The sequence below is a fragment of the Eucyclogobius newberryi genome, unplaced genomic scaffold (genome assembly GCF_026437365.1).
Source record: "Eucyclogobius newberryi isolate DKJ021-1_F unplaced genomic scaffold, fEucNew1.0.hap1 SCAF_22, whole genome shotgun sequence".
NCBI classification, from domain to species: Eukaryota; Metazoa; Chordata; class Actinopteri; order Gobiiformes; family Gobiidae; genus Eucyclogobius; species Eucyclogobius newberryi.
The window spans coordinates 23303615-23325164 of NW_027315857.1; the positions used below are offsets into that span (position 1 = coordinate 23303615).

Genomic DNA, 21550 nt, shown 5'->3' on the forward strand with positions numbered 1-21550 from the left:
TAACAGTAGATTTAGCGTGTTTTGCATTGGGAGAACTGTTTCTAAGTGTGCAGCCTTAGTCACGGCAAAAGCGCTGGAGAAAATGTGGTAAAAATGGCGGAGGAAACGGGCGCGCGCGCTCTCGCCGGGACCGCGCTGGGACTGAGCTGCTCCGTCACGCTTCACGCGCTCTTATCTTTTGACTTTATACCGCTTTTTATATTTCATTTCATGCTATTTTGCGTTGTCGGCGGTACTTTATAAAAAAAAAAAAATTATAATTAATTTCATTTATATTGTATAAATCAATAATCTAAGTGCGGCGGATCCGTAAACCAAGTCATAAAATAACGCGTCCTAAGTAGAAACGCTGAGTTGCATTGTCTGTTTCCATAGCATTCAGATCTGATGGGCGTTGTATTTTACTCACGCTCTTCAGAGGAACGCCCACAGAAGTCCCGCCCGTGCACGGTAAATATATGGAAAGTCCGTCCAAAACCTGCCCCATTAATAAGCTAATATTTATCGATCTTACAAGTAAAATGTCAATGTCTGTTGTGCGTTTCGCTGCACTAACGGGCAAACCTATAACAGTCTGAAATGGAACTATATTTAGCATTAGCGGTTTTCTTTAATTCGAGGAGAAAGTCGGTGAATGCGAGATTTAAAAAAAGTGAGCAAAAGAGCATATTATCTAGATAAAAAGACCACATTTCAAAATACAATCTAACTTTATTGATCTCTTTTGACGTTGTTAAAACACAGAGACGGACACGGCAAAGATAAAGTTTAAGACTCTGAACAGGAGCAGTTTATACAGTTGAAACTAATATCGACGAGACCAGAGCGAGGGAATAAAACTGTAGAGAAGACTCACACCAAGCAGCAGTAACAGAACAATAAATGAATAAGTCATTTCAAAAAGTTCCGGTGGCCATTTTGTGACTGTATGTTATACTACAGCACTTACTACAACCGTGTTTAAAGGAGCACTACGTAACCTTTAGTGGAGGTTCATAGCTGTGGAGAGAAGGCGTGTTTTTCAGGATATTTTTTGTTGAAAAATTGAAATTGAAAAAATCAATTGAAAAAATCCAAGGTAAAATCCAAGTGTATTCTATGTATTTGTAAGACATTTAAATATTTGGTCTAATATTTGGATCTGTTTTGTTTTTAATATCTTTTTTTGGCATTCCTATTGAACTTTTCTGCAACTTTTAGGGAAATACATCTTTTTATTTTTCAGATTTCGTTTCCTTACAATGTATTTTCTTCCCTCTGGGTGGCGCTCTTGTCCTCAGCAGAAAAACAGGTTCTCACACTCTGTTATTCCAGAGCTTCCCTTATCACAGTTTTATCATGTCTGGACCTTAGAGAGGTGATTCCACAGCTGTTACCATAGCAACCAGACAGAAAACAAGAGCACAAATCCACACAAATGACACAACAGTTCTGATCTGACACACAATAATACCATAAAACACCTTTATTTAGTCCCGCGATGGTTTAAACTGTCAGAAAAGTATGTCAGTGTAAACTGTCTCTGTGTCGCACGCTGATGACATCACAGACGTATGTCATCAGCTCTACTTCCTGTCATTTTAAAGCGTTATTTCTATAAATGTTTTCACAAACCGCAACCTAACGGCAATAAAACTATGATAAACATTTACCACAGGTTCTACACCACCAAACTAAGTCAGAGTTATAAAAAAACGGGAAAACCTTCAGATGGACTTTTGAGCATCTTCCTACAGTCACAACATGGCCGCCGCCTTTGCCGCTACATTTCTAGAGCGTTATTTCCTCTGCCTGGACTTTTACACATGTCCACAACAACGCAAGCAACATCCAAGGTAAAAAAAAACGACTAACACAGTAATATACCGACACGAGGCGCTGCGGAATGGCTTCTTCCGTCAAGTCAGAAAAACATGAATTCCGACACGAAGACTTGATTGTCGAGCTTTCTTTGAAGTTACAGCGAAACGTGCGAGATTCAGAAGCCAACGACAAACTTGGGCTGAAAAACATTACACAATTTTTCTATCAAATATATTAGTTTTCGCGAGACGGCCATTTTGTGCACGGGCTGATTGTCTGAATTTGAAGCGCAAATCTCTTCAAGGTAAAAAATAGAAAGTCACGTCTTTTGTAAACCCTTTACAGCTTATAGTTTCCTACAGTCTGAGATGTCCGGAACGCTTTCCAATTTCACAATTTTCAATGGCAATATATGAAAATATGTATTCATTTATTATTTTTTTGAAATATATACACCAGTCAAAACTTTGAACACACTTTTTGATTGAGTGTTCTTTCTTTCTTTTCCTTATTTAAGGTGTAGATTCTCACCTTAAATAAATTAAACCTTAAATGTACTAAACAAAAAAGTGTTAAATAACTCATATTTTGCCGTCTTCAGTTTCTACAAAGCAGAAAAAAGTAAACATAAAGGAGAAACGTTGACTGAGAAGGTGTTGAAACGTTTAACTGGTGTATCTACGCTGGCATTTCTTATAGTTCTCGTAAGTTGTGCTCAAAACATCCGATCATATTGTAATGGTGAACTATGTTTCTGCTCGTCACCGCGGATATTATCATTGTTTTGCCGCTAGCGCTAACGCGTGCTATCAAACCTCATTCAGTCGTTGGTGTTTTTACGACTAAATAATAAATGATGCAAATTAAATTCTCCGTGGAGACGAGCAGGCGGCCGACCTTCAACCTGACACAACTTTACGCAGTGGACATTTATGTCTGCAATCGTTGTAAGAGAAGATAAGGGTTTGTTTACGGGCAGAATGTTCGAAACTGAAGAGAAAACATATTTTCAAGTATTTTAACAAAAGCGTTAGCAATAGCTTTGAATAGTTTGCTCTTCCAAAGGACTGAAAAGTTGAATTTGAGTTTAATAAAGAATAATTAGAGTGTAATATAGCTTAAAACACAATGAATAACTGTTGTAGGGTAAGGATTTTCTATGACTTTTCTATTGTCCGGGAAAATTGTTATCGTCATTAAAACAAGAAAAAAAAAAAGTCTCTAATCTAACAGGTTCTGACACTCATGTCTTTTGTTTTGCCAAAACCAAAAAATGTTCATATTTTGTCATTTTTACATCATAACAAGCCCCCGGACACCTCGTTACCGCTTGGAAATCTCAAAAAGTGCATTCAGTCGATACTTTATCCTCATTTATCCTCCTCTGACCTCCACAGTGACCATGGCGACGGTGACATACGGCTGTGCGATGTACAGACGTGTGGAGAGGTGATTAAACGGGCGACATGTGTTGCGCTGAAGGTCTGTTATTCCCGCGTGGCGAGGCTTCACGTGGCGCTGCTGTATATTTAACCTGGAGGCCGGAGATGAGCCCGAATGTGTCCGCATCAAAGACCAATAAGTCAAACTTATCGGGGTGTAACGAGGTCAGTTATCACAGTTTGTCAAGAAAACCTATGCTCAAATACGAATCCATACTTGAACGAAGTAATGATGCTGTAAATAGACATACATAGGACAAATGTTGACCTTTTCTGGATCAAAATCAGACCACAGGGTAGATTTTTTTGTTTAAAATACTATGGTTTAGTTTTGAAAAAGACTGAAAAAAAAATGCATACGAACTCAACTCTGAAATGTACAAGTTTGACAGAAACTGGACTAAATGGGACATTTATTTTGGACCTCGTGTGCCTTCTTTTCTTTGGACGCCCTATTTTACCAAAATTCTTATTTAAAATGTTACCTTTCTAGTTTTTATCTGGTCCTGTCCTGTCTGTTTTTGTTTGCTTTCTGTTTTTTTAATTTTGAAATAGAAAAAAAATAATTCAAAGAAAAAGAAAATACAAATAATAATAGAATATAAACATTATAAATATTGACAGCCCTATGCAGTATTCGGCTTTATCATATTTATCTATTGCATTAGGGTAAACTGTGCATGTTGTAAAACTGTTAATTTGACACTAAAATGCCCTGAAACGGAGCAAAGGATCATGGTCTACGTAGTTCACGCTGTTTCTTTAACACATTGCTGGAGTATTTAGCCAGAAGAACTTGCATTTTGATGTATTGCAGCAGTTCACTTTCACAGTCACGTTGGCTATTTTGTCAATTTACACTTTCCATCTTCAAAATTCCACAAAAAAAATTGCTCTAAAGTTCACGATTTTACATCAACTGAACCCAAAAGTCCAGCGTGTCGAAAACTAGCTTTAAACTAGCCTTTCAGTTTTATTTTTTAGGCTCCATTTTCAGCACTTTTCATCATTCAAAAGACAGAATATTTAATTTATTTGTTCATCGCTCTGAAACCCATGGATCCCGTTGTGCATTATCCACGTTTACTGGAAAAAAACGAAATATAACACAGTCCGCAGCGATCTAAAGTTCACAATGGATAAAACGAGATGCTATTTACATCATTGACCTCTGGGGGCGCTGTCTGTCGCTATTGCTTATGAAGAGAAAGGGCCACGCGCTATTTAAAACCCCTGTAGGTGCGATCGTAAATACAGAGGTGACGACAGTGCCAAGAAGACATACAATACGTTGTTCTTTTAAAACGAGATGCCAGAAATGGGAAGACAAATGTTTAACGCGCGATAAATCACGTTACTTCTAAATCAGTTTTGGAACATCATCTGAAAAGGGCTCGAGTCAAACGTATTTGGAACTATTTAGGAATAACTTGTAATTCACGCAATAGTTTTGACGATTCAAACTGTTAAAATAAAGAGAATCAATCAAAATGATTTTTACTAATACGAGAAAATTTGCGATTTCTGTTCAAAATAAGGAACAATCCATTTGGAACGGCGCTTTTGTCACTTCAAAAGTTAGATTATTAAGTAGAAATGAATGCATTGGAGTGGTACGACAACTCTGAAGGACAATTTCTTTAAAAAGTACCACTACAATTACCCACTAGAAACACATAAATTGCATAGTTCGAACAGCTTCTTGGTTTAGTTTCCATCTGAGAATGTTTTTACTGTGCACACTGCAAATAAACAAATGTCTAGCCTTAGTAAAAATGACTTTAATCATTTAATAAAGGGTTTATCTTTATTTGAGCATTTTTTTAAACTGAAATTAGAGATATTTACTTATAAAATGTAGACTATTGAACTGGTTTCAAGATTTTTGCTTGAAAAAATAAGTTAAATGTGCTAAAAAGTTCTTACTAAGTTCACTACTAAGTTCAAGAGTTTTGCCAATAGTATCTCACTTTAAACAACAGCAATGAAAGTGCAAAGTGAGGTTTTCAATTTAAGTAAAGTTTTGGGGGAGAAAAATTGACAAAACATCAACTTTCGCTCTACTATGGTGTTGGTTTCGCACATGAAAACGGATCTGAGTCACAATTGACCCGCGACAGCCCAAAATCCACTATAACTCGTCACAGCAGCTCGCATTAAGATTCGTACCCGGGAATCAAGTCATTTTAGCCAGTCCAGACATTCCTTTTTGCAGTGTAAGTTTACCTGCCCTGGATCCCACCGTCAGAGGGCTATTTTTACACGTTGTGGGGGTGAGAGAGCGACAGCGTGAAGCCGGTCTGAGGAGGTTTCGTAAGAACAACACGGATCACTTATAATGGCTTCAGGAAAGAGCAGGGTTCCCACGCACACTGCAAAATATGGTGAACGCGCGCAGATCATTACCGTTTCATGAGCTCCAGCTGATCTAAGTGTGCAAATAGATCAGGATTGTGTCGCCAAAGGTCAAAGTTGACCCGATTATGCCCAATCAGTTTTCCCTCATCATTAGTTTTGCTAAAAGTTGTCTTTCGATTGATTTGCGCATGTTTGCGTAATCCTGTATTGTCCTGCATTTGAGGCTTGAGTGCTCAAATATTTTTGTTTTCACCTTCCCCCTATCTCCGCCCACTTCTCTGTTTCTCTTTTTACATTGTTTTTTGGTAAATTAATTTAAGCGATCACTGTTGTTGTTCCTCTACAGCATTTTATGTCTTTATATTGTATTGTTTCGGATGTTAGTAGCAGTTTATGATTGGGACATTTTTGACGAGTTTTTTGAAGATAGTGCGAGAAATGGGCCACCTAGGATCCCAACGTTAAATGCAGTGTAAGCAAACCTTCAAACAATAAGCTGTAACATGTGGATGTATAAATGTATCAGTAGTGACCCAGCAGCTTATGATTTTACCTCAGCGCTTTTGTTCATAATGTTTTGATTAATACAGCTTCATAGGCAATTTGGAACAAAGATGACACATTTAGTCACCAAGTTTCATAGAATAAACAACCTCCAAAGACAACAGAATGAATTATGGAATGTTTAGTTAAAAAAAGGGTAGTTAACCACTGGAAGGCCATTGTTAGTAAACTTCAATACAGGTTTGGCTTTTCCAGTGTGCATGAGAACCCTGAACCATACAAAACCTTTTCTATACATTTCCCAACTTGAGTTAAAACGGAAAAACTAAAATTGCTCATCGAGAGCTTGTCCACGGTAAAAAGTAAGACATAATGATAACAGCAGAGAGGGAGAGTGGAAGGAGCAGCAGGAGAACCAGAGGACGAGGAAGTGAACGCTTGGATCGACTCGGCTCAACCACACTTTCTCCATCTGCGCTTGGAGGACAGATGATCAGAGGCCGCACCTGCGAAATGCTCTCCTGGAAAACACAGGAGAAATATGAATCATAAAAGTGTACTGTGGAACTTTTATGTTAGAGGGTTAAGCATTTGACAAACAATTGCCAGTCAGCTTCAGGATGGGGCGGCTGTGGCTGTGACTCACCTCCTGGATGGTGCGGCTGTGGCAGTAACTCACCTACAGAATGGAGTGGCTGTGGATGTGTCTCACCTCAAGGATGAGGCTACGACTTTACCATCAGGTTGGGGCACTTGTGACTCACATCCAGGATGGGACGGCTGTGAATGAGATTCACCGCTAGAATGTGGTGGCTATGGCTCTAACTCACCTTCAGGATATGACAGCTGTTGGGGTACCTTCAAGAAGGGGCGATTGTGACTATGACTTTACCACCAGGATGGGGCTGTGGCTTCTTCCACTTCCACACTTCCAGCATTGGGCGACTCTGACTTTACCTCCAGATGGGGTACTTGTGACTCACCACCAGGATGGGGTACTTGTGACTCACCACCAGGATGGGGTACTTGTGACTCCCCACCAGGATGGGGTACACTTGTGACTCACCACCAGGATGGGGTACACTTGTGACTCACCACCAGGATGGTGGAACTCACCAGTCTGAGTTCATCTACATGCTGCCTCGATGTGTTACCCACCAGATTTCTAAAGTCTGTGCTGAACAGTTTGTTAGCACCATTCACTCACATAGTTAACATGTCGCTTAAATCTGGAACATTCCCAATGTCTTTGAAAACTGCGGTCATAAAGCCTCTCCTAAAGAAGAGCAGTCTTGATGCCGCAGTACTGAGTCATTACCGGCCCAGCTCTAATCTGCCATTTTGGGGCAAAGTCCTTGAAAAGGTTGTTTACCAACAGCTCACAGATTTCCTCTTAATAAACAACTCATGTTTTTCAGTCAGGTTTTAGACCTCATCACAGCACTGAGACTGCTCTTGTCAAGGTGACAAATGACATCCGCCTGAACACTGACACGGGCAAAGCCTCAGTCTTAATTCTGTTAGATCTGAGTGCTGCTTTTGACACTGTCGATCATGGGATCCTCTTACAGAGACTAGAGGACTGGATGGGCATCACTGGCACTGCCCTAAACTGGTTAAGGTCCTATCTGGAAGACAGGAAGTACTTTGTTGAAATTGGTAGCTGTGTCTCAGACCACATGACCCTGACCTGTGGAGTTCAACCTCTACATGCTGCCGTTAGGTCAGTTGATACGCAGTGAAAATGTGTCCTATCACAATTATGCAGACGACACTCAGATCTATGTTTCACTATCGGCAGGTGACTATGGACCAGTAGATTCACTCTGTCACTGCATCCAACAGATCAGTTTGTGGATGCAAAACAACTTTCTCCAGCTGAACTCAGACAAGACTGAAATAATCGTTTTTGGCCACATAAACAAAGAGAAAGTGTTAGCGGTCACCTCCAGAGTCTCGCTCTAAAACCTACAAACCAAGTTAGAAATCTGGGGGTAATAATGGACTCAGACTTGAACTTTAATAGCCACGTCAAATCAATAACATCAGCAGCTTTTTACCATCTAAAAACATTGCCAAAATCAAAAATATAGTGTCAAAACCAAATTTAGAGAGACTTATCCATGCGTTTGTCTCCAGTAGATTAGACTACTGTAACGGCCTGCTCACTGGCCTCTCCAAACGAGTTGTAAAACAGCTGCAGTACATCCAGAACGCTGCTGCTCGGGTCCTGACTAGAACCAGGAAGTACCATCACATTAGTCCTGTTCTCAGGTCTCTGCACTGCCCCCTGTGGCTCAGAGAATAGACTTTAAAGCAGCTCTGCTTGTGTACATGTCTCTCCATGGCCTAGCACCAAAGTACATCTTAGATATGTTAGTGCCATATGAACCATCTCGGACTCTGAGGACCTCAGGGACCGGCCTCCTGCTGGTGCCCAGAGTCAGGACAAAACATGGGGAATCTGCGTTTCAGTTTTATGCAGCTAAAATCTGGAACAGTCTTCCTGAAGATGTGAGACAGGCTTCTACTCTGACAATGTTCAAATCTAAGCTAAAAACTGTTTTGTTTAGCTGCGCATATGACTGAAAGGATTTTTCCTTTGCACTCCTCTCTTTTGTTTGTGATTTTATTAGTTTAAACAATCAGTTGGATTGATAATTTTTAATTTAGTTAATTTTATTGTATTTCTGTTTCTGTAATTTCTTTGTGATTTGAATGTATTTTTCCTGCTGTGTGAAGCACTTTGAATTGCCTTGTGTATGAAATGTGCTCTACAAATAAACTTGTGACTCGTACTTGTGACTCACCACCAGGATGGGTACTTGTGACTCACCACCAGGATGGGGTACTTGTGACTCACCACCAGGATGGGGTACTTGTGACTCGTACTTGTGACTCACCACCAGGATGGGGTACTTGTGACTCACCACCAGGATGGGGTACTTGTGACTCACCACCAGGATGGGGTACTTGTGACTCACCACCAGGATGGGGTACTTGTGACTCACCACCAGGATGGGGTACTTGTGACTCGTACTTGTGACTCACCACCAGGATGGGGTACTTGTGACTCACCACCAGGATGGGGTACTTGTGACTCACCGCCAGGATGGGGTACTTGTGACTCACCACCAGGATGGGGTACTTGTGACTCACCACCAGGATGGGGTACTTGTGACTCACCACCAGGATGGGGGTACTTACACCAGGATGGGGTACTTACACCAGAATGGGGTACTTACACCAGAATGGGGTACTTACACCAGAATGGGGTACTTACACCAGAATGGGGTACTTGTGACTCACCACCAGGATGGGGCAGTTGTCACTGTGACTTTACCTCCAGAATGATGTAGCTGTGGATGTGACTCTTCAGAATGGGGAGTCTGTTGTTGTGACTGTAACTTGCATTCAGGACGGGGCGGATGTGACTCACCTCTAGGGTGGGGCTACTCTGAATGAGACTCACCTTCAGTATGGGATGGATGTGAATGAAAGTCACCTTCAGAATGCGGCGGCTGTGGCTGTGATTCACCGTGAGGATGGGATAGCTGTGGCTTTACCTTCAGGAAGTTGCAGCTGTAACTTTACCGTCGGGATGGGGGACTTGTGACTCACCTCCAGGATGGGGCACCTGTGACTTGCCTCCAGGATGGAGCGGCTTTGGCTCTGACTGACTCACCTCCAGGATGGGGCACCTGACTGTGACTCACCTCCAGGATGGGGCGGCTGTGACTCGGGCTGAGGCGCAGGTTCCAGCGGTGGGTACGATGGCTGTGGCCTCCGTCATCTTCGCTTTCAGTTGTGTCCTGACGCGCGATCCTCGGCCGCTTCCGACGCCGAGAGCTGATTCGCTGCAAAGACCCGGGCTCCTGCAGTCTGCACCAATCAGAACACAGCAAGATGAAATACTTTATAGATATAGTGGACAACACATGATAATGACATTGGGAGCCGTGGTCTGGTGTGGGAGAAAACTCTCTGTTGATTAAAAAGGAACCACTACTTTTTCCATTTTTAAGATGATTTCTGGTCGAATTAAGTGTATTTTAAGCTAATTAATGTCGAGTCACCGCGGTAGCATTGAGCCCAAAGCTACCGTTAGCATTCATGAATATTTATATGTATTTGGGCCATTGGGCCACTTTATTCGTCTTTGTGTCTTCAGGTCTGTATTTAGTGTATAATATAAGTCCAAGAGCATTAGAGCTTTTCTATTATAAGTTATCTGTTCTTTGTTGTTTACTTCTGTGCCTGCTTTGTGTTGCAACGCTGAAATTATCTTATCTTATCTTATTTGCCCTTGTGGTTGTTGAACATTGGGTGATAAAGCAGCTCTTCTATATTAAAATTAATGGATTGCTTCCTCCACAGAGGCACTTCAGTAGCTCTTCCCTTGGATGCAAACTGTATCCATGCAGACAGCACACAGCAGTCTTATTTTGAGCCTAAGAGCAGCTTTTACAATAAAAATGTATGAGGAAAAAAACGACTTGGGTAAGTTGGGTATAGTGTATTTAAAAAAATCATCCCTTTAACACCAAACTATTTTGCCCTGTGCACAAAAGTTAGATGTGCCCATTGTTTACGCCTTACCATGCTAAAACCGGACTTTAGACGTACTATTTTATCATCACTCTTATTTTCATTGTCAATACCAGCAAGCCTTACATACTTTTCTCAACAAAACAAATGTGTCATTGATTTGCTTTGAATAATATGCCCCAATAAGCAATTACCAATAAGCTTGTGATAAAAATCTACTTTTCATAACACATTTCTTCAACGGGGTTCAATCAATCTGTAGCTGTACTCATTCTGTCCGTAATAATCCCCAAAAAAACAACATCCACTTGTATTTTTCCCATTTGCAGAAATAGTCCAGTAAACAGCGTTTTCTTAGGTGAAAAAATACGAAACTTCTCTCTGTACATAACAAAACACTGGCTCCAGATGGAAAATACTGCTGGGTGCGTTTGTTTTCCTCACACGTTCAGCTACAGAATGAGACCATCATCCGCCAGTTTTCCGTTCACGGGTTCGTCTGGCACAGCTTTTTGGACAAACCAAGCGTCACCTTTCGAGATCTGCGCAGTTGGTCTATTACCTGTGCTATCACGCTAAAGAAGTGACGTCGTACTTTTTCATTGTCATATTTTTCTAGTCAATGAGCCAAGCTTTCGAACAGTGGGTGGGTTTTAGGAATAAGCCAGACGGGGAGCTCACTATTCACATGCGTAAAACAGTAAAGAGCCAGTTTTTTCACGTTTTCTGATCGTGTTAGCCTTTTGGACGCACATTTTGTGAGATACATGTATTATTATGTATTATACCCCCAAAATGTTTTTCTTTTCTATTGGAAAATTCATGTTTAACTCATGTTTACACATTTTCACATACATTATTTTTACCAGTACATCAAAATGTATTTTCCACCATCATGTTTTAATTAATAATTGTTCAAGTTATCTTCTAAATACAATACTTTGTGCTTAACCTGCTGTCTGTGTCCTCTATATCCGCATCTGCGTCGCTGTCGCCCTGCGGATCTGACAGGCCATACTCCTCCTGCAAAAGAAAACACACACAAATATGACTATAACAGAATAACAAATACAATGCCAAACACAAGATAACAGTAAAATGAATCAAGTTTATCCATCAGATTATTTACATTCCTAAAGATCATTTACATTTGTTTGTTCTTTTCCTGTTCTTACTTTGTGCACAAATTGTGACCTACAATTGAACTCGCCTTGCCTTGACATTTGTGTGTATTTTCATGGAATTTAAGCCAGATGCCACTCCTGTTTCGCACCAATATACTGTACTTGTCCTGGCTGTGCACAAACATAAAATAAGGCAGTAACAACACTAGAAATACATTTGAATTCCTGTATTAATCATTGTATTAGGGCAGTAGCATAACTATTAGTATAATTACTCAAAATGTCATGCTGTATTTATCCAAAATAGCCCCCTGTGAATCACGATTAGCTGTTCTAGTGTCAAACATGTGCCAATGCTATTGCTGTATCATAATCCTACTGATTTAGCCACACATGTATCACCTTTGCTAATAATACCAGCCTGTTTTGTCACACATACAGATATGACTCAAACGAGGTATTATTCATTGGGCCGTCGCCGTCGTCCCTTTAAGACACGCTCGGATCATTTCATAGGGGTCTCGTATTAAGGTGCCCCGCTAATCCACAAATAGACCAGAGGCAATGTAATGGGCCTGTGCGTTATGAGGCCGGAGAGCGCTCTTAAAAGGGCCGGTACGGCGCTTAAAAATAAATGAGGTCAACGGATGATGAGAGCAGAGGTGGATAGTTCATTTCCATAACAACAGTTGACGTAAACGTGTCGGGTAAATGAGCTTGACCGGGTTCCAGAATGATGAAAAATGATGAAAAATTATGAAAAATTATGAAAAACTGTGAAAAACGATGAAAAAAATTAGCAATGAACAAATTAAAAGTAAATAATAGTCTTTTGAATGGGAAAAATTCAAAATGTCACTCAACAGTAGATGAAACCCATCAATATCTTTTTTTTGTTGCATATATTTAATTTTAAGTCATTTATTCATAATCCAACAGTCCTAATTGTACACAGTTACTTTGAGTTGGTGCTGGGCTTACTGCGATTACTGCACTTATACTTAAATTATACGCTTTCCACTTCCTTTTAACAGAGCACAAAAGTTCAAAAGTTTAGTTCGAGAGCACTTCAGGGGTTATTTTTAGCACGTTCAGAGTTTGCGTTAACGTGCAAAATTTTAGCGAACAGAAATATATATAAACGAGCAGCTAAAAATGATTTAGTTACACGAATATCTGCAATTTAAAACGTTTTAGTCGTTTTAGAGCATATTTTTTTAACAGGTACTTGAAAAATGTTACTTAAAAATCTATGTCGTCATACAATTACTTATACTCGAGTCATGTATTTGCTCTTGTATACTTGTACTTGAGTAAAAAATGACTGCAACTAGAACACTTTTTGAATCGTATGTGAGTTATATATATATATATATATATATTGTGCAGTGTTGTTTCCTCTTCCCTCTGTGAGTGACAAACGTTTATGTCGACAACATTAAAGATGCTGCACCCGCTTTTTACCTTCTTAAAAACGGTAAAAACAGAACAATTCCTTTTAAACAGTTTGCTGCGGTCCAAACACATTGCGAGCGTCTTAATTCTTTACAGTGAAGAGTTTGTGAGTGCGGCGTCACAACTTTCCTTTTACTTCCTGGTTTGCGGTCGACAGCACACTGCGGTCTGATTTTGACCCCGCGAGCTGCTTTTAAATACATCTGTACAACACACGGCTCCATCAGATTTAGTTTTTCAATTTTTTTTGACAGATGTTGTCATTTGTCTTTCTAATTACATTCACGTTAAATACATATGTACTTTTATAATATAGTTACTCTCTTACTTTCTTGAGTAGTAGATGTATTTTTCAGTCAAAATGATTCAAATTGGGCCTAAATCTCGCCCAAAAACATCAGCTAAGAAAAATGTAAGCGTCCTAATTCTTTACAGTGAAGAGTTTGTGAGTGCGGCGTCACAACTTTCCTTTTACTTCCTGGTTTGACCCCGCGAGCTGCTTTTAAATACATCTGTACAAAACACGGCTCCATCAGATTTAGTATTTCAAATTTCCCCCCAAATTTGATCATTTGTCCTTCCAAATACATTCACGTTATATACATATATATATTTACTCACTACTTTACATTTATTTTTCAAACAAAATGATCAAAATCGGGCCTAAATCTTGCCAAAAAACATCAGCCAGAAAGTAATTAAGTTTGGAAAATAAATACATGGCCCTCTAAAACACATTGGAAATACACATACTGGTGTTGTTTTACTTTTTATGTTTCATCTATGCTATTTAGTTATTTATTAAGTTTAGTTTTTGAGTTTTTGTGTGTGAATATGAGGTGGGGGCGGGGTTTTCAGTGGGTTTTGTGATTTTTTTTTGTTATGTTATTTTTATTCTATTTTATTTTATTGTCGTTAATTGAAAAAAAAAAAAAAAAAAAAACATCAGTCATGTATTTCTCTGGAACAATCGGTATCGGCCACGAAAATACAAAAAACATAATGATTGATTTGAGATTTTGATGAAAATACTTCACTTCAGCTTTATCTGGGTCAAATTTGGTAAAAATCTCATATTCACTGGTCTTTTTGGATCAAATTCATAGAAAGAATAATCGATTAGCAAAATAATGTTAAAAGTATTTACGATATAAGTAATAAATGATCTTACCTGTGTGCTACCTTTTAAAAACGGGTTTGTTTCACCGTCAAAACTCAACAATATTGAAGAATAAAAGTCAATTGTATGTGACTCGGGTTCAGGCGCAGGTAACGACAACAGCTGTGAGAAAGTAAAATGCCTGGTGTTTAGCTGCGTAGTTTTCCTTTACCTCTGTTCCGTATCCCTCTGAGAACCTGGTCACAGCCGCTCTGTTCTTTCCACAGTGTTGGCACAGCAGAGTCTCCTGGACATGCAAAGACTTTAATGACATGCAAAACAGACTCCGCCCCAGAGTCTAAACCAGGGCTAAACCAGGGCTAAACCAGGGCTAAACCAGGTCTAAACCAGGTCTAAACAAGGTCTAAACCAGGTCTGAACCAGGTCTAAACCAGGACTAAACCAAGACTAAACCAGGTCTAAACCAGGTCTGAACCAGGACTAAATCAGGTCCAAACAAGGTCTAAACCAGGTCTAAACCAGGTCTAAACCAGGATTGAACCAGGTCTAAACCAGGTCTGAACCAGGTCTAAACCAGGGCTAAACCACGTCTAAACCAGGACTAAACCAGGGCTAAACCAGGGCTAAACCAGGACTAAACCAGGTCTAAACCAGGGCTAAACCATGTCTAAACCAGGTCTAAACCAGGTCTGAAGCAGGTCTGAAGCAGGTCTAAACCAGGTCTAAACCAGGACTAAACCAGGACTAAACCAGGAGTAAACCAGGAGTAAACCAGGAGTAAACTAGGACTAAACCAGGACTAAACCAGGGCTAAACCAGGTCTAAACCAGGTCTAAACCAGGTCTAAACCAGGGCTAAACCACGTCTAAACCAGGACTAAACCAGGGCTAAACCAGGTCTAAACCAGGACTAAACCAGGACTAAACCAAGACTAAACCAAGACTAAACCAGGTCTAAACCAGGACTGAACAAGATCTGAACAAGGACTAAACCAGGTCTAAACCAGGACTAAACCAGGTCTAAACCAGGTCTGGACCAGGACTAAACTAGGACTAAAACAGGTCTAAACCAGGTCTAAACCAGGTCTGAACCAGGTCTAAACCAGGACTAAACCAGGACTAAACCAGGTCTAAACCAGGACTAAACTAGGACTAAACCAGGTCTAAACCAGGTCTGAACCAGGACTAAACCAGGTCTAAACCAGGACTAAACCAGGTCTAAACCAGGTCTAAACCAGAACTAAACCAGAACTAAACCAGGTCTAAACCAGGTCTAAACCAGGACTAAACCAGGTCTAAACCAGGTCTAAACCAGGTCCAAACCAGGTCCAAACCAGGTCTAAACCAGGACTAAACCAGGTCCAAACCAGGCCTAACCAGGACTAAACCAGGACTAAACCAGGTCTAAACCAGGTCTAAACCAGGTCCAAACCAGGTCCAAACCAGGTCTAAACCAGGACTAAACCAGGTCTAAACCAGGTCCAAACCAGGTCCAAACCAGGTCTAAACCAGGACTAAACCAGGTCCAAACCAGGCCTAACCAGGACTAAACCAGGACTAAACCAGGTCCAAACCAGGTCTAAACCAGGACTAAACCAGGTCCAAACCAGGTCTAAACCAGAACTAGACCAGGACTAAACCAGGTCTAACCAGGACTAAACCAGGTCTAAACCAGGTCTAAACCAGGACTGAACCAGGTCTAAACCAGGTCTGAACCAGGTCTAAACCAGGACTAAACCAGGTCTAAACCAGGACTAAACAAGGTCCAACCAAGGACGAAACCAGGTCTAAACCAGGTCTAAACCAGGTCTAAACCAGGTCTAAACCAGGTCTAAACCAGGTCTAAACCAGGTCTAAACCAGGATTAAACCAGATCAGAACTCGGTCTGAACCTGGACTGAATCGGCCCTAAACCAGCACTAAACTGTACAAAAAGAGGACAAAAACTAGGACCTTTGAGGTGGGACAAACCTTTCCTCCGGCGTTCCTCCAGGGCCTCGGCGGAGCGGGCGTGTGGGCCTCTGAATACAGTGTGCAGGGGCCGAGGTCGCACACGCAGGGCCCCTCCGACCCTCCACAGCCGGCCCCCAACTGAAACAACCAGAGACATACATTGGGGCCACATATGTAAAGCTGCTCTGTGGAGTGTCTGCCACCGCCGAATCTCCAGTCTTCAGCCTTTCTATTTCTATGAAGTAATAACGTAGTCTTTTGGTCGTTCGGTTGATTAACAGGTCGATGGTGTCTAACTCTAACACGTTTTTTATTAATCTGGCCTTACGTACGACGACACTCGCTCGACACTTCCCTTTGTGCGCTCCTTTGCTTTTTTTTTACAAGATTCTTTGCTTTTTGAGACTTTGCCAGCGCCGCGTCCTCTTTTTGTCGATTGACTGATGCCTTGTCTTTCGTCGACCATCTTGCCGTGAAGGTAAGGCCAAAAACACAATAGATATAGTGTGTTTCCAGTAACATTGAAAAAAAAATCCAGGTCGTTAGGTCGGATTTTTTAAATGTTTGAAATATTTTAACAGTTTTCTTTCCTCAGAAGTGAGCGCTTCACATTGAAGTGGCCTCATTGGTGCAGATATTGAATAAAATAGGTCTCTACATCTAAACTAGTCCAACCACAGGAAAAGGAAAAAGACTAAAACTATCAAAAGAGCGGCGATTTTCATATCTTACAATCCCCACAGATGATTTTTTTCCCGCAGCTTTTGGATTCACTCTCACAATTTGACATTCTCCAAACGTACGGCGACAAGTCTCAGAAACAACGCTAACACCTTGACGTGTCGCGATATATCGGATTATAATCATCTTTTCCTTAAACGCAGTGGTTTGCTGCAGCTAAAGAAACAAGAGTAAACTACATAGACCATGATCCTTTGCATCAAAACACAAAGAAATCCCTGTTATCGAGAATGTATATATTTGTATATTTAATTCAAACATCTTAAATGACAGTAACGATTCATATCAAAGGCGTGTCAAGGCGTTTAAGGCATTTAAAAAAAGGAATCGTTTCATTGTTTCTCTGTTTTTACAGCTTGGCAAGTAAATCCGACACTGTTGTGGTACAACGCCGAGAGAGGTTTGCATACCCGGCATACGCCCCTATGCAAAGCAGGAAGTCTGTATTCAAATCTGTCTAATTTGTTCCCAACGCTCGCAAACCCTTCACTAAGAACAGCATTTTCAGCCAGAAAAGCGAGTCGGTCGATAAATTGGTTTCTTCCGCTTGTAACCGCCAGTAACTGAAGATAAAATTGGCAAAAAAAAACACTTGTAACGGCATAAAAAAATACTCTTTTCTACGACCAAAGTTACAGCTAAGGTAGTAGTCAAAGTACTGGTTCTTGAAGAGGTAAACGTCAGGCAGATATAAGTAGGAATCAGGCTTTTCGATGGGATTTGAAACGGGGTCCGACTGGGCGAAAAAACGAGTAGCTTCGGCATTCTCCGGACCACGGCTCGGCAGCCAATCACGGCCAAGCACACAAATTTCATCGACCAATCAGCGTGCAGCATGCAAATTTTCACTTGTAAACAGTCAGCTGTGATGGCGGACTATCGTCAAACGCTTCCCGGCCCGATTTAATGATAATATTCCCTTTTTTTCTACGATGTATTAACAAAATGGCCGTCCCTGCACTGGAAAATACCCGTCCACATTTTCAAATACCCCGTCCGGAATACGGGAAGACGGGTTTCTACCTAAAAGCCTGGTAGGAAGATGGAAGAAAGTTTCCTTGGACGAGCTCAGAGTAGAGTGGGTGAAGACGGTAAAGCTAGCTGGGTCACGTTTACACCTTCAGGCTAGCTCTGTCGGGACACGTCCAGGGAAGGCCCGGCGGACCGCGGACGATGTTCACGACGAGTTATCGGTAGTCGTCTCACCTCGTAGTCGTTGTCGGACGCGTCGCCGGAGGAGAACGGGCCGCGCGGCTCCGATCCCCGCCTCAGCATGACCCCTGACCTCTCCGTGACCCTTGACCTCTCACGCGCTCGCACACCTGCAACAGAAACAAAGGGAAGAGCTTTTTTTTAGCGCGTTTTTGCTTGGTTTTACATAAACGCCGGCACATTATTGTATCCACAAATACATCTGTGCAAACGTTTGAATCAGATCATTTGCATATATTATAATTTGTGTAACGATGCATTGATATTTGATAAGGACAAGGCTATTAAGACTAAATAATATTATACTATAAATGACGGCGTAATCCCTCATTTGTCCAGGAGGATTCCAGTGTAGAAAAATATACACTTTTCCCACAGTATAAATGACAAGAATCAGCTTTTTTTAAATAACTTTCAGAAGGACGACATCTGTATTATAGTATTAAGTTTGTTGCAATAGCGATATATCTACCTATATATATATTTACAATATATTGCGCACCGCTGGTCGGGATCGTACTTTAGCCACAAATAACAAAGGAATATGTGTCAAATTGTGATACTTGCCAGGCTAATAATAGGGCTGCAAAAAACAATTATTATTTGTATTATATATTATATTATTATTATTATTATTATTATATAGTAATTTATTAAAAAATATTGTTAATTCAGATTTTTTTGATATATTTTGTATCGTGATTGAACAAATATAGACATAGACAATATGTAGAAATAAAGCGTATAAATGGTGAAAATCTGAAATGGTTTATCCTTTTTTGACACTTTGATTTAATAATGTCGTGTTTGTTATAAAAGGTCTTTTCGCGGTGTTTTAGAGTGTGTTTAATCCAAAGAACGACTACGATGATCAAAATACGACTACGATTACTTCTGACAGTCGATTATAGTCCCAGTTCGGTCAGTGAATTGTCCCCGCGCTGAACGGGACACGAACCGGGACAAAACCGGAGCCGTTTCACGTCAAATCAACTCCAACAACAACGTTTATTTATTTTGTTACAATCCGTTTTGTTTTTCACGTTACATTTTCTGTCATAACGCGTTTCCGTTTCACGTCCCGCCACAACAACCCGATCTAACGACACAAACTGGCTTCTAACCGTCCGTCCGTTACGCGTACGTCCGCACCACCGGCCGCGTTACGTAAGCCCGCGACAGCCGGACGCAACTTGTGACATTACGTGAGCATAAACGCGTGAACGCCGCTGGTTCGCGTCCGGAGCGATGCGAAGTCCTCCGTTTTTGTTGTTGTTTTTGTTGTTGTTGTTTTTTTGGCACGTACCTCAAACGCATCCGGTCCGAACGCGCGGCACGTGCGTGGAAGGCGTCGCGGGGGCGGCGTGAGGCGCGCGGGGGGACATCGTTGCGGTGGTCGCGGTGGATGTGGGGCATCGCGGCGGCGGCGGCGGGACCCGAGGTGACGGGAGCGCGCGCGGCCAGACGAGACGCGCGTCCACGGAGCGATGACAGCGGAATGGAACACACACTTCCGGTCTGGCGCGTCAAAATAAAACTGGGACAGGAAGTTCAATAAAACATGTTATTTTTTTATACTTTTTTTTAATTGTCAAAATTCTTTATATGACAGTGACAGTGGAATGGAACACACACCTCCGGTCTGGCGCGTCAAAATAAAACGGGGACAGGAAGTTCTATAAAACATTTCTTTTTTTGTTTTTTTTTAATTGTCAAAATTCTTTATAACAAAACATTGACAGATAACAAACAGTTAAAGGAATGCCAGGGGGCGGGGCATATTACATTTACAATTACATTTTATACATCAAAAACATTTACATACAGACACACAATTTTCATAAGTAGAAATGGCTTTTTGGTTTAAACTTTTGGAAATGGTGAGAAAATATGATTCAATTTGTTTAATAACAACAATCACACACAATGACACACAGTCACACACAGTCACACACAATCACACACAGTCACACACAGTCACACACAGTCACACACAATCACACACAGTCACACACAGTCACACACAGTCACACACAATCACACACAGTCACACACAATGACACACAGTCACACACAATCACACACAATCACACACAGTCACACACAGTCACACACAATCACACACAGTCACACACAGTCACACACAGTCACACAAAATGACACACAATCACACACAATCACACACAGTCACACACAATCACACTCAGTCACACACAATCACACACAGTCACACACAATGACACACAGTCACACACAGTCACACACAATGACACACAATCACACACAATGACACACAGTCACACAGTCACACACAGTCACACACAATGACACACAGTCACACACAGTCACACACAATGACACACAATCACACACAATGACACACAGTCACACAGTCACACACAGTCACACACAATGACACACAATCACACACAGTCACACACAATCACACTCAGTCACACACAATCACACACAGTCACACACAGTCACACACAATGACACACAGTCACACACAATCACACACAGTCACACACAGTCACACACAATGACACACAGTCACACACAATCACACACAATCACACACAGTCACACACAATCACACACAATCACACACAGTCACACACAATGACACACAATACACTAACTTCACGTCGCACACTGAAGCCGCTCTGATCCTGTTTGACCATTAGAGACACAGGACGTGCTTCCGTCTCACAGCTTTCAAACCGAGCCCGTCTGACCCGTCCCGAGGGGCGTCTGACGCCTGATAAGAGTCATTACAGAGGGGCCGAGGGCGGGGCCGAGGGCGGGGCCGAGCGCTGACCGTCGCTCAATGACCCGCGTCCAGGAGACTTCCAACAACGCTGCACGAGTTTTAGTCTCTTTCTTGGTTTCAAGCTATAATTAAATAAAGATGAGGTTATTGTGCTCGTGCAGACATGGGGAGAACGTGCAACACAAGGCTCAACATTGTGTAAAGACTTTCTTATATCATCGATGTGACTTTAAATTCCCCAAACTCAAAAACTCACATTGTAACATTAGATAATTAGATGTTTAGTACAAAAGTATAGCTACTTCTGATATTTTATACCAAATTTCAGTCTTTTATTAACGATTTTATAGTGATCGTTCCAAAATATGTATAAAACAGCTTCTTTATACTCAATAGGTAAAGAGTTAAATATATATATATATATATATATATATATATATATATATATATATATATACATATATGGCCCACTCCGGCACGTCCCACCCCAGCACGTCCCGCCCCGGCAAGTCCCGCCC

General features: G+C 41.1%; 1 protein-coding gene across 1 annotated transcript; it reads right to left on the reverse strand.

The window, feature by feature from the left end:
• Positions 1-651: 651 nt before the first annotated feature.
• LOC140371923 (uncharacterized) lies at positions 652-19706 on the reverse strand. The gene is made up of 7 exons (XM_072459161.1): positions 19566-19706; positions 18254-18369; positions 16325-16444; positions 14566-14640; positions 11608-11678; positions 9824-9989; positions 652-6628 (listed from the first exon to the last, which is right to left on the reverse strand). Exons 2-7 carry the CDS (start codon positions 18320-18322, stop codon positions 6443-6445), a joined length of 687 nt encoding a protein of 228 aa, XP_072315262.1. The 5' UTR covers positions 18323-18369; positions 19566-19706; the 3' UTR covers positions 652-6442.
• Between the last annotated feature and the right edge of the window lie 1844 nt (positions 19707-21550).

Bases quoted from the DNA above. Each gene is read 5' to 3' on its own strand.
- LOC140371923 (XM_072459161.1), bottom strand. From the start codon at position 18,322: ATGCTGAGGCGGGGATCGGAGCCGCGCGGCCCGTTCTCCTCCGGCGAC. The intron at 16,445-18,253 runs GTGAGACGACTA...TGGTTGTTTCAG, and splicing joins CGTCCGACAACGACTACGAG to TTGGGGGCCGGCTGTGGAGG. The intron at 11,679-14,565 runs GTAAAGGAAAAC...TTTCTTTTGCAG, and splicing joins CAGAGGGATACGGAACAGAG to GAGGAGTATGGCCTGTCAGA.